Source organism: Loxodonta africana, chromosome 10, assembly GCF_030014295.1.
Source record: "Loxodonta africana isolate mLoxAfr1 chromosome 10, mLoxAfr1.hap2, whole genome shotgun sequence".
Lineage (NCBI taxonomy): Eukaryota > Metazoa > Chordata > Mammalia > Proboscidea > Elephantidae > Loxodonta > Loxodonta africana.
The window spans coordinates 93591017-93604748 of NC_087351.1; the positions used below are offsets into that span (position 1 = coordinate 93591017).

General features: G+C 36.7%; 1 protein-coding gene across 23 annotated transcripts in view; it reads right to left on the reverse strand.

The window, feature by feature from the left end:
• The window catches only part of CEP128 (centrosomal protein 128), a 554311-nt gene that overhangs the window by 509519 nt on the left and 31060 nt on the right, over positions 1-13732 (reverse strand). For all 23 annotated transcript variants that reach the window (XR_010323199.1, XR_010323198.1, XM_023546439.2 and 20 more), the window contains 2 exons: positions 6937-7098; positions 3829-3915 (listed from right to left, as the gene is read on the reverse strand). Coding sequence is in view for 21 of the 23 variants with exons in the window: in XM_023546439.2 (XP_023402207.1) it covers positions 3829-3915; positions 6937-7083 (234 nt within the window). In the remaining 2 variants the exon portion in view is untranslated. The remainder of the gene's footprint in view (positions 1-3828; positions 3916-6936; positions 7099-13732) is intronic.

Consider the following 13732-nt stretch of genomic DNA (forward strand, 5'->3'; position numbering starts at 1 on the left):
TTCTTGAAGACATTCCATTTTGATATCATGGATAGACACACACAGCTCTAGAATTATTCTAAAAAACTAAGCTAATGTATTACACTGTATAGCACAGGAGTATAATGTGTTCCAAATCTCCATAATAAGCTTTAAAATAAAACCTTTCCCGCATGTCCTCTTTGGCCCACATGTTCTCAGACCACCCAAGAAATTTATAACATGAGAGACAATGCAGGATGACATTTCTTTAAGATCATGAATGTCATGGAGCCCAAAGACCCTAAATCACACAATCGACCTAAATATGGGTCATTGGCTGGAGCAGTTCCAAGAAAGGCTAGTGAAAACACAATGGCTGTTGCATAGGAAGAAGAGAAAAACTGATGCTCTCAGAAGCTGCCACGCTGCCTACATGGCAGCTAGAACTGTCAACGATGACAATGGCCCAAGGCCAATTCTAGCTCAGACCAGGTTTCTCTCCAATTTTGTTTCCGTATGCTTCCATATAACTCTCATTCTAAACATTCTACCAGCTTTAATATTAACTACGTGGGTGACAGTGGGCCTCTGTCTTTTAATCACTAAGATAACTTCCAAAATCTAATTTATTGATGTACAATTATGTAACCTTTAAAACTTTGATTCCAAAGTCCCAATTTTCAGAAATACAAATTCAAAGTTTCATGAAAATGTGAGCAGCCATGGTTCAGTGAGGTAAACGAACCCTGACACTGTGTTTGGGAATAACATTCTATCTTTGGCTCTGTCACAGACTAACTATGAAACCATGCGGAAGTTAGTTAACTATCCAGTGTCTCAGTTTCCTTATCTTAAAAATGATGACAATAACAGTATCTACCTTATAAAAAAAAAACCTTATAGGACTGCTAAAAGGATTAAATGAGTTAATACAGATAAAGGCTCCTGGGGCACACTAAGCTTTTGGAGAGTTCTCAAAGAGACTATACAAAGACAGGTGTCGTTTATCTCTTTATGAAACACCATGGACCCCATCAATGAGCCTGTAACACTGCTCAACTCCTCACCGAGAGGCCTTCACATACTACAGGCAAAGCACAGACTTCTAGGTTGGAGGTTGTAAAGATTCAAGGGAAAAACAGTGAAACCTTATACATTCCAAGGAAAAGTAGTCAAAGAAGAGACTCCACGTGACTTATGACCCTTAGTCCTTTAATATCGACAGGAACAATTCCCAGAGTTCCCTTTTTGGGAGTAGATCCTCTCAGAAAGAAAACATCATGCTGAATATTTATATGTCTAAACTCTTCCCTTCATCCATTGGTAAACTATGTTCACAAAGTTAAACCCCAAGAAAATAAATATTTAAATATATACATATCATTTATATCCATTTACTGAGGCTTAGCAATAAATTAACTTATGAAATCTGAGTTAATAATAAATGTTCCTGTTTTCCCTCAGGCAAAAGAACTGATCTAATTTTCTTGGAAATCTCTTCATATTTTAAATGAGAAATGCTAATTTCAACTAAGCAAAAGCTATTTATAAAAAGAATATTTTTCACATTGGGACACTGGTTAAAATGAATTAACCTGTTAAAGGACGTTTGGAATAAAAAAATAACAGGCTCCACGGCAAGAGGATTTGTGGAAATTGCAGCATAATCTCAAAAAAAAAAAAAAAAAACTACCCTCCAGGGTCCCTCTCTAAACAGAATACACATCGAATTATCATTAAATAAAACTTAAAAAAAGAAAGAAAAAAAGTCAAATGAATAATCCTAGAATCATTTTAAAGACTTGAAGAGTAAAGATAGAAAGATTCAGGTAAATCCCTTGAGGCTTGACATATTACATATACTCATTTTTTAGGTATGACATATTTCATAGCAATAAAGATTTTAATACTAAGAAAGCAATTTTCAGGGAGGGGTGCATCACAATCACTTCTCATGAGAAACACTCTTTCTGACTTGCAAGTCTTCCCATAGATTTTGGCAGGTGCTCCCCAGCTAGCTTCTAGATGGCAGGGTGAAAATCACTGCTTTGTCAGGACAACGTAACATAAGTCAATGAGTCACATAATTCCCTTGTACGCTGGAGGAAAAGAACACTGAAGACCAACTGTTTGAAACTAAGAAGTAGACTTGAAACCAGAATAAGGAACAGCCTGAAGCAAAAGGGAAGACTCTTGCTCTCCTTTGTCTCATTTTTTAAATGAGTGGCTTTGCATTAAACGTACTTACAACTCAGGTGGAAATAAAATAACTGTTAAGTTTATTTGCCTCCCATGAAAAAAGCATTCCCCCAGAAAGTTCAACATTATTCAACGTTAGGCCTACCACTGAGGCTTAACGCCACAGTAGAGCACATTTCATGCTTCCGATGCTCATCCGTACAGAAGTTTCTCTAACACATAATTTCATTTTCTGAAATTTGCTCGCAAAAATAAGCATCTAATAGTTAACATGAAAAAGTAGGATTGTTCTCTGCTACCAGTTAACAAAAATGTTTTAATTTTTCACTAATTAGAAAGCAAAGAATTAACTCCTATTATTAAAAAGGTAATTAAACCTAAAACATTTCATGAGCTATCCAAATATGCAAAGTCTACATGTGGCTTCATCTGTCAAAAACATCATAAGTCATAAAAATCCTGTAAGTGTAAAAATGCCCAAATTTATTTTCTAAATGAAAATAGTAGAAAACCTTATGAGAAAAGATATGTTCCCCTGTGGTAAAGCAATTAGCTTACAATTACAAATACTGATTACTATACTTTTGTTTTGTACGAATAAAACAACTCACGAATTACAACTTGGGAGTTATATGACAATCCAGTACAGCACGGATAAGTATAAAAATAATCATTATAGCATAAGTGTAATATTAATCTTCTTTTTAAAGGATAATATACGTATCATTGGGAACATGAAGGAATAAATTTAATTGGTTTTCCAAGAGTTTATAAAAGATGAGTTAACAAAATCTAAGAAAAAATAGAATTTGCAAAACATTAATAAAAAATATTAATTTTGTCCCAGAATTCTGGGGTATCTTTCCTTCTTATACTCGCATGTGAAGTGAATATAAGCTGGTACATTCTTTAAAGGGCAATTTTGAAATATATAGCAGATTTTCAAAATGCATACCCCTTAACTCAGCAGTTTTACTTCCAGGAATCCTATATAATCCCACAAAAATTTGCGTACAATACTGGTAGCTGCTGTATTGTTCATAATAGCAAAAAATAAAAATAAAAAAAAAACCCAGTGGAAACACTCATAATATGGAATACTGTATAATTTTTCAAAAGAACGAGGAACAGCTACAAAAAGTCACATAGAAAGTGATATAAAATACATTATTCAACGAGGAAAGTTCCAAAACATTATTTTTATATGGTTCCTATGCTTACACATGCTTGAACATGCATAAAGGATGTTGGAAATACATGCATATGCTTATACATGCATAGAGGACGCTGGAAAGATATATAAGAAATTATCAAAATTGTTCCCTCTGTGGAGCAGAACTGAAAGAGACTCTGAGAGAGGAGTTCTATTTTTGGAACATGCACATGTATTATTACCTTATAATAAGCTACATTTAAAATTCTTAACTCCCCATGAGGAGTACTTTTGGCCCAAATTTAGCCCGTCTCAGTTTAATTCATACTCAGTATTCTTTCCCTATTGCTATAAAGCTTGTAAATTCAAAAGAATCCTATCTATTTTAAGCTAGTTGGCAGTTCATCTAACAAGCTAACTTAAATTTAAAATACAAAATAATAAAGCATTCTCCAAAGACTGCTCTTTCAGAAAGGTAGGTAAGAGAAAATGTAAACATATATAAATGTTCTTACTTGTTCTATAGCACCCGCCTGTTCATTACTATATTCTCGATAGTGTCCAAGCATCTGGTCCACTTGTCGCAGGTTCCGACTAGTGTCCTTAAGAAAGAAAATGGACTTTATTAATTGTTCCAAACATTTTTCTTCTTAATGGACCTTAATAGTATGTCAAACAGCTAAGTCAACAGTTTATAAAAGGTATAATTTATATCATAGTTAACTTGGATATCAAGGTCCTTCATAAATATCAAATAAATCTTATCAACGCCACTGAAAATCTGAAATCCATCTCCTACTTACTTGTGTGAAATGTGAAGAACGTAATTTAAATCCTTATCCAAGGTTCCCTAATCAGTACACGACAAAATTATAAATTGAAAAGAATCCTCATTATAAATTTACGCACCTCAACAAATTTACACCCTCTTGACAGAGGAGGAATCCTAAAAGAGTAAATTAGTAAATTGTGTATAAGAAGTAAATTATTAGGATCGATATTATTTCAATTATTACTCCACTCCAGAATTTGATTAAAGTATCCTTTAACCTGTAGCTATCAATAATAAATTTAGTTGTAACTGAAACAAAAATGGTTTTGATTACATTTTGTTTATGCTAGGTTTACACTGAAAGATTAATGGAGACTTTTTTTTCCGAAAAAATATATACTTACTAATGTGACTCACTGATGGAAAAGTGCAAGGATCTATACCCTCAAAATCCATCATTATGTTGTTTAAATAAGTTTAAAAAAAAGAAAAAGCCTTCTGATTTTTTAAGTAGATTATGGCTTCTCCCTCAGAAATAAGCCTCTTCTTGTCTAAGCACACTAAGTGAAAGCAATTAAAAGTCAAAACCTATGTGTATCCTAGCTAAGACAAAAAAAAAAAAGACAAAAGCAAGGGATTAATGAGAAGAAAAAATCTTCTAATTTTTTTTTTCTTAGTGTGACCCTGCCACCCTTTCCCTGACCTGTTTTCCCATGCCCTTCTATGTGAAGGCTATAATCTGCCATCATTCAAATGTCCAAATACTGTCAAAGGTTAGCCTCTAAATCAAAATGGCATTTCCATATTACTAATCCATAAATAATCTGCCTACCGAAACCATAAGCAACTTCTCTAAAGGCCCACTAGCTGCCTCTTCTTCACTAGGAGCTAAACTGTGGTAATTTCCTACTGGTTTCATTTCCATAATACTTTCTTTGAAAATATCACTTTCTCCCAAACACTCTCCACCTACCATATATTTTAAATATCTTTACTGACTGCGACAGGCAGGACACTGTCATTGCTAGCTGCCGTCCCATCAACTCTGACTCACAGCAACCTTATGTATAAAAGAACAAAACATTGCCAAGTCCTGTACCATCTTTACCATCACTGGTATGTTTGAGTCTATCGTAGGCAGAATAATGGCCCCAAAAGAGGTCCCTGTCTTAATCCCCAGAACCTATGAATATGTTACCTTACAAGGCAGAAAGGACTTTCTATAGGTCATTAAATTAAGGACCATGAAATGGGGAGATTATCCTGGCTTATCCAAGTGGTCCCAATGAAATCACAAACCCACTGCCGTCAAGTCAATTCCGGCTCATAGAGACCCTATAGGACAGAGTAGTGGATTCACACTGCTAACCTTTTGGTTAATAGCCATAGCTCTTAACCACTGCACTACCAGAGTCCTTAAAAGAGGAAGACAAAAGTGGAAGTCAGAGTGATGTGATGTGACAAGGACTCTACCCGCCTTTGCTGGCTTTGAAAATAAAGGAAGAGGGTCATGAGACAAAGAACGTGGACGGCCTCTAGAAACTGGAAAAAGCAGTGAGACCGATTTCCCTCTAGAGTCTCCAGAAAGAAATTCAGTCCCGCCAACACCTTGATTTTAGCCCAGTGAGACTGCTGTCAGACTTCTAACCCAAAGAACTGTAAGATAATAAATTTTTGTTGTTTTAAGATATTTAGTTTGTGGTAACTTGTTATGGTAACAATAGAAAATTAATGCACCAATAAAATCATGAAATTTTAGATCTTTAATGGTTTGTCTGCCACTTGATCCCCTGTATATCAAGTAATTCTTCAGCAACTGAATCTCTTTGAGTACGTAAGCCATCTTCAGGTATTTCCTACTATGAGAAAGTTAGAAATATATACATGACTTTCAAACTACTGAAATTAACCTAGAAATGCACCAAGTTCTTAAAATGTGTGGAATATGGTATTTCAAAATGAATATAATTTCCCTATACCTCTCTATACATCTTCAGTGCTGTTCATTTAAATACAGCAAGAAAATTTAAAGAACTTGCATAGATCATGAATGAACCTGAAATACATATCCCCCTGATTGTCTTAAACAGTTGTAAGCACTTTGTTCATGTATAATCACTTTTAAATTTTATTCTTACTTCACTTTGAGTTATAGCATAGTGATAAAAGATGCACAGAAGGAAATTAAAAAATAAAATTAGGGAAAAAAAAAATTAGAGGAACAAAGAAGTAGTGTCCCAGGTACCCAAAAGGAGCTATTGTGGTTTAACATTTAATTTAGTTCTGAGTTTTCTGACATCTAAGAGGGAAATATGCTGGTTTATATTGTTCTTATTACCTTATTTAAAGAAAACTGTGAATATGTTACCTTACAAGGTAGAAGGAAGTTTGCAGATATGATTAAAGGAGATTATCTTGGATTATCCTAGATTATTTAAACGGGCAATGTACTCACAGGTGTCCTTCGAAGTGGAAGAGAGATGCAGATGAAGTTAGAGTGATGTGATGTGAGAAGGATTCAATCCACCATTATTGCTTTAAAGATGGAGGAAGAAGACCACAAGACAAGGAATGTGGGTAGCCTGTAGAAGCCGAAAAAGGCAAGGGAACAGAATTTCCCCTAGAGCCTTCAGAAAAGAATGCAGCCTGACAGCACCTTAATTTTAGCCCAGTGAAACTTTTATTGGATTCCTGACCTACAGAACTGTAATATAATAAAACTGTGCTGCTTTAAACCACTAGATTTGTTGTAATTTGTCATGGCAGCAATAGAAAACTAATAAATTGTCTGATATTATTACTCAGATCAAACTATTTAAAATCCATTAAATTCAACCATTGTTGAACTAACCTGTAAAGTACTTGTTATAGTGTTGACCTTCTTGGTGACATCTACTGTAGGGTGATTTTGAGTTCCCCTGTGAGTTGACCTTGTGGCCCATCGACTCAACTGGTCTTGATGGCGGAAGCAGTCTGAATCACTGGAAGATTCTGCCATTGACGTACACAATTCCTTAAAAATAAATTCAAGTCAAGGTCAATTAAATAGTAAAAAATTAAAAATTTAGTAAGGAGCCTGGAAATAAGAGATTAGTTATTTACCTTTTGATCCTTTGGCATATTGTAAATTCTACACACACACACATATATATGTGTGTGTGTATATATATATATATGTATACATATAGCTTGAAAACACAACAAAAACAAGTCACTTTCCCACATAATTCTCCCTTTTTTGTTTTTTCTGCCTTGAAAGCAATTCCTCAGATATAATTTTAGTTGTTTGTAACTACAAATAATAATAATCCCTTAGCTTTCTTCAATGCTTCCAAATTCTAAGTGCCCTTTCACATATGATATCTCACTTAAGTCTCCCAACAACACTGTAAGGTAAATGGGACAGATATGTTATCTTTACAGTTGAGAAAAACAGATATTCCCTGAAGCTTGGACCTACAGGTCTCTTAGTTAATATTAGTCTGATGTCCATTCTAATATTACAGAACATACGTACCTTTCGACATAAAATACAAAACACACACAGAGCAGCCTGAAATGAGAATTCCTATTCAGAATACAGTGAATACTCCCACAGACCTCAATTTAAAATACAGCAGAATTAATCAAGGCTGTACCAGAGGTACAAATTCTACTGGAAGGAATAAATGAGGAAATGGCATCTTCAACCTCACTACCAAAATAGAAAACAACATCCTGAGTATAATCTAATCAGTAAAAATTCTCTAAACATGCTTTCTTCCAATCTTCTTCTCAATTTTCTATTTAATACAGAAAAATATATTTCATCAAGAATCAAGACAACCTCAAAAGTTTCAGAAAACTTTTTATAAAAGTTGAAGAAACTAAACATATTTAGAACAAAGAAACATCAGAGAAAACTCAACTGATCAAAACTAAAAGTTTATTGAGTATTTCCATAATTTCTCATTTTCTGCTTAACAGAGGGTTAACCTGACTTTTAACACTAATTGTTATAATCTTCCTAAAATTTATAACGGTATTTTTTTTTTCTGACTTAAGTACAGTGTGAAGAAACTTTTCCTTGATGACAGAGAATATTCTGGGCTTTTTGAATCTTTATTTCAAATGCATCTGGAAAGTACATGACTGTAGATCTAAGGAGGTGATAAAGTGGATTTGCTAAATGTGTATAGATCCTAGAACATTTAATGAAAGTGAGACAGATAGGGTTAACTGTGCTGGTGGAACAAAAGAGCTGTTAAAAGATTACCATGTAGAAGTTGGGTAAACAGGAACCACACCCTGTCAACATGAGATAAGGCTGAAACAACCCATGAATTACTATCTCCTTCTTTTTTTTTTTTTATTCTTAGTGTTTTTCTAGTCCCTTCCCCCTTTACAGGTTCCCGCATGCTCAGAAGAACAAAGTGTGACTGCTGTCTAACCTTCCTTAGCCCTCCAAAGATGAAGATGGTGATGTAGTGCCAAAGATCAGTACGCTTGCACTATATCCCATAATAAGTGATGCCAAGGGCTGCCGAGAGGACTTCATCTTGAATAACAGCAGGTTCCACCTCGGATTCCATATGCACGCGCAACTTATTTAACATGCACTGTCATTCTGAGAAGAACCTGCCCCTTGAAAGAAGCCCACTAAATATTCATTACTATATTGTCTCCACCGAACCCCTATAAGCCCTAGCCTTGCTTCCCTTTTCTAGTCAGCCTTTTGGAGAGGCTTAGTCACCCACTGACTCCTTTTGTTTGACTCAAGCAAAACAAAGCTTGCCGAAGATAGTTTGCCTTTTGCGTGCATTCTTACTCGGGAAAAGACAAGGACTCTTTGTGTCAGATTGGCAATTGGTAACAACACAATCATTTTTCTTAAATATGGATCAAATAAAACTAAATAAGTAGGCAGGAAAGGACTGCTGCTGTGAACTTATGTTTTACAAACAAATAGAATCTGTCCTTGTCGTGTCAAAAAAAAAAAAACCAATGGACATCTGACTTCTTCATACTAGCTGAGACAAGGCTAGACAACGTCTTATCAAATACTCATGTCTCTCCCCTGTCCATGACTCTCAACTTCCTTCCTCACTTATCTTGTCTGATTCTTGCTTCCATTACTATGTCTAAAAGTACAAAGGTACTTATTGGTAGAAATGCAGAACTTTGGAACACTTGCCCCAGAAGGGCAGTTGCAGGAGTGAGGCCTGCAGGCTGAGAGGCCAAGGAACAAGGAAGCAGGAGCTGAAGAGACAATGAACACAAGAAGCAGAGCTACCTCAGGGGTTTCAAAGGGCAGAGCCATGGCCTCTGGAGTTTCTAAGGGTGGAGTTGCCACTCAGATGGACTAGAAGAATGGTGCACCTAACACCCAGGGAACAGAGTTGCCCTCCCAGTGGGCCTAGAAGGCAGAGCTGAAGCCCAGGGCCAAGGGGCCTCCACTCAGAATCCAGACTGTGCGGTCAATACCTAGAGTCTGAAGGGCAGGGCTATTGTGTAAATGGTCTCAGAGAACAAAGGATTATTTTCAAAGCCTTGAGGGCTAATGTAATGTGTTCTGCTGACTGGCTTGGTGCCTGTAATGCCTTCTTTCCCTCCAATTTCTCCCATTTGTTATGGAAATGTCTAGCTTGTGCCTGCCCGTTCCACCACTGTACTTTGGAAGCAGATAATTTATATTCTAGATTTCACAGATGAAGAAGAATTTTTGGATTTTGGACTTGGAGCTGATTTAAGACTTTTGTTATAACGGGGTCAATGTGTTTTACATGTGGCAAGGACATGAATTGGGGGGGGCCAAAGGGTGGAATGTCACGGATTGAATTATGCCCCCCAAAAATATATGTCAACTTGGTTAGGCCACGATTCCCAGTATTTGCATGCTTGTCCTCCATTTTATGACTGTAATTTTATGTTAAAGAGAATTAGGGTGAGATTGTAATACCTTTCCTAAGGTCACATCCCTGATCCAAAGTAAAGGCAGTTTCCCTGGAGTGTGGCCTGTGCCACCTTTTTTCTTACAAGAGATAAAAGGAAAGGGAAACAAGCAGAGCGTGGGGATCTCATACTACCAAGAAAGCAGCACCAGGAGCAGAGCGGGTCCTTTGGGCCTGGGGTTCCTGTGCAGAGAAGCTCCTAGTCCAGGAGAAGATTGATGCCAAGGACCTTCCTCCAGAGATGACAGAGGGAGAAAGCCTTCCCCTGGAACTGATGCCCTGAATTTGGACTTCTAACCTAACAGACTGTGAGAAAATAAATTTCTCTTTGTTAAAGCCATCCACTTGTGGTACTTCTGTTATAGTAGCACTAAATGACTAAGACATTGACTATGCAAAGGCATTCAACTGTGTGGATCATAACAAATTATGGATAACATTGCAAAGAATGGGGACTCCAGAACACTTAGTTGTCCTCAGGAGGAACCTATACTTAGACCAAGTGGCCGTTGGAACAGAACAAGGGGACACTGTGTGGTTTAAAATCAGGAAAGGTATGTGTCAGGGTTATATCCTTTCACCATACTTATTCCATCCCTTTGCAGAGCAAATAATCTGAGAAGCTGGATGATATGAAGAAGAACAGGGTATCAGGACTGGCGGAAGATTCACGAACAACCTGCTATATGCACGTTATACGATATTGCTTGCTGCAAAACGAAGGGGACTTGAAGAACTTACTGATAAACATCAAAGACTACAGCCTTCAGTATGGATTACATCCCAACATAAAGAAAACAAAAATCCTCACAACTGGACCAGTGAGCCCTGATGCAGTGGTTAAAGCAATCAACTGCAAACCACAAGATCAGCGATTCAAAACCACCAGCAGCTCCACGGAAGAAAGACATGGCAGTCTGCTTCTGTAGAGATTTACAGCCTTGGAAACCCAATAGGGTCACTATGAGTCGGAAGTGACTTGATGGCACTAGGTTTGGGTTTGAGCCAATAAGCAACCTGATGATAAATGGAGAAAAGATTGAAGTTGTCAAGGATTTCATTTTACTTGGATTCACAATCAACACCCAGGGAAGCGGCAGTCAAGAAATCAAACAACATATTGCATTAGGCATATATGCTGCAAAAGATCCCTTTTTAAAGTATTAAAAAGCAAAGATGTCACTCTGAGGACTAAGGTGCACCTGACCCAAGCCACAGTATTTTCAACTGCCTCATATGCATGCAAAAGCTGGACAATGAACAAGTAAGACCAAAGAAGAATTGATGCATTTGAATTATTGTGCTGGCTAAGAACACTGAACATACCATGGACTGCCAGAAGAACTAATAACTGTCTTCGAAGAAATACCAGGGTGCTTCTTGGAAGTGAATATGGCGACACTTCATCTCACATATTTTGGACATGTTATCAGAGGGACCAGTTCCTGGAGAAGAATATCATGCTTGGTAAGGCAGAGGGTCAGCTAAAAAGAGGAAGACCCTCAACTGACAGAATGGCTGCAACAACGGGCTCAAACATAGCAACAATTGAGAGATTGGTGCAGGACCTGGCTTTTTTTGTGTGCTGTTCTACACAGGGTCACTACGAATCAGAAGCAACTCAATGGCACCTAACAACAACATTTCTTCTATCTCTTCTATAACTGAAAAAGTAATTATGCCTTGCATCTATCTCTTTCATAGCAAAATCCTATAGCTAAAAGCATGATAATTATCATTTTAACAAGTTATATTTCCAGAAACTAAACTGAATTCAAGAAATCATGAGGCAAAATAAAAAGATGATATTGAAAAAGTCAAGGTGTTTATTATAACAGTTGTTGGTGAGAACAAAGAACAATATAACCATCCTTAGAACAACCTGATTTTCTAAGAGCACCAAATATTTTATAATAATTGTTTATATGCAGATAACTTAAATGGATATAAGTTGTGTGTCAGGCACCTCCAACCAGCAGGCAGTTTGAGTTTTAACTTGAATAAAAATAGTAATTCATGAAAATGTTGAGTTGTTTTTAATAATATGGGAAAGTGTTTCAAATATAGAATAGTACAGAGGCTAATACGCATGTATTACTACCTCAAACTAATAAATATTACCATTCTGATGTGTGCTTCTAATATTTTTTAATAAAAGATTTAAAACATTATAAAGTCTTAGTACTTCCCTACCCTGTACCATTACTGCCCTAGCTCCCCAGGATAACCACTAGCATGATTCTTGGGTAACCTTCCAGTTCAGCTTTTAACACTTTTACCATGGGCACATGTACCTGACAGTTTTTTGTTTTTTTAATGGAACACATTATTATCAAGTGTTCATTATTAGTCAGTGAAGATATGGGGTATCTGAATCTAATGGTAAAATAGAAAACCTTAACAGCATTAAATAAAAGAAAAACATTATGTTCAATTGTCACATAATACAGGAAAAAAATTGACTTACCTCTACTAAGGATTATATACTTTTAATAAAATAGAATCACACTTTCCACCATGAGTGTCACTAGTCCCCACACACAAAGTCGTGGCTATTAATTTCAATTACTTTGAGCAATAAAAGATGCTCAAACTCCTGCATCTGACGGAACTCCTGCAGAGATATCAACACTTAAGGTGAGATATATCTGAGAATTTAGCCTGGCTTTTTGTTCATTCGTTTTAAGCATATGAAATACTAAGCAACTACTACAAACTTTAATTACGTATGTTTCATAAATACTGTACTAACAAAAATTAATCTAATTACAGTAAAAAGTAGAAATTAATTATTTTCATTGGTGATAAAATCATGGGCACTTTATTCAATTATTACTGTACATGATTCACACGGCTAGCTGAGGGAACCACCTAAACCTGAGTGCCACAATGCAGAAGGCAGCTGTGGTGGCAGAGGTCCTCCCTCACCAAAAGATGCCAGTCTATCATCAGCCAACACCACAGCTCCCCAGACAGAATTGACGAGGAAGAGAGAAATGAATAAGAGTAGAGCAGCCACTGACATCAACAAAAAGCTCATACCACATAACCAGCATCTAGGGTAGGATGTATGGAGAGCCATAAAAATAGTTCCTGAGAGCCCCTCAATATAACTGACTCAAGAAGAAATGCAGAAAGCACTCCCAGTAACCCAGTGCCGTCAAGTCGATTCCGACTCATAAGTGCTAAGTGCCAATTATACACTCTTTAATCACCATTAAGAATGTATTATACAATTAAAAAATTAATTTAAAAAACAAAGTATTATTTATCCTAGTATTATTGACATTTCTAAAAATAGTGTGGTGTCGTCATCTGACCTCCTCTAACTTTCCAGAAGGGGGAAGGAGAATCAAGATCAGCAACCCAATGCCAATTCCTACGAGGGGGAGGTAAGACATACCTCCTCTTCCTGCCATCTTTACTGATTCTGACACCAACTGTCCCTCCCATGGCATTCTCTGTTTCTCTGCTGGGTCTGATAATTCACTGAATGGACGCACGGAACTCACAGATAATACTCAAGATCATGGGGTTTATTAGGGAAGTAACAGGTTGCAACTCAGGCTCAGGAACACTCAGGATACAGCTCTTCCATCAAGACAGCCTCTTCCCAGGTGTTTTGCAGGCGCACCTCTCTCTGGCCCTTCAGCCTCTATCCTGCTCAGGCAAGTATTACAAAGCTCTTTTAGCTCTGCTAATAAAAGCCCAGAGGCA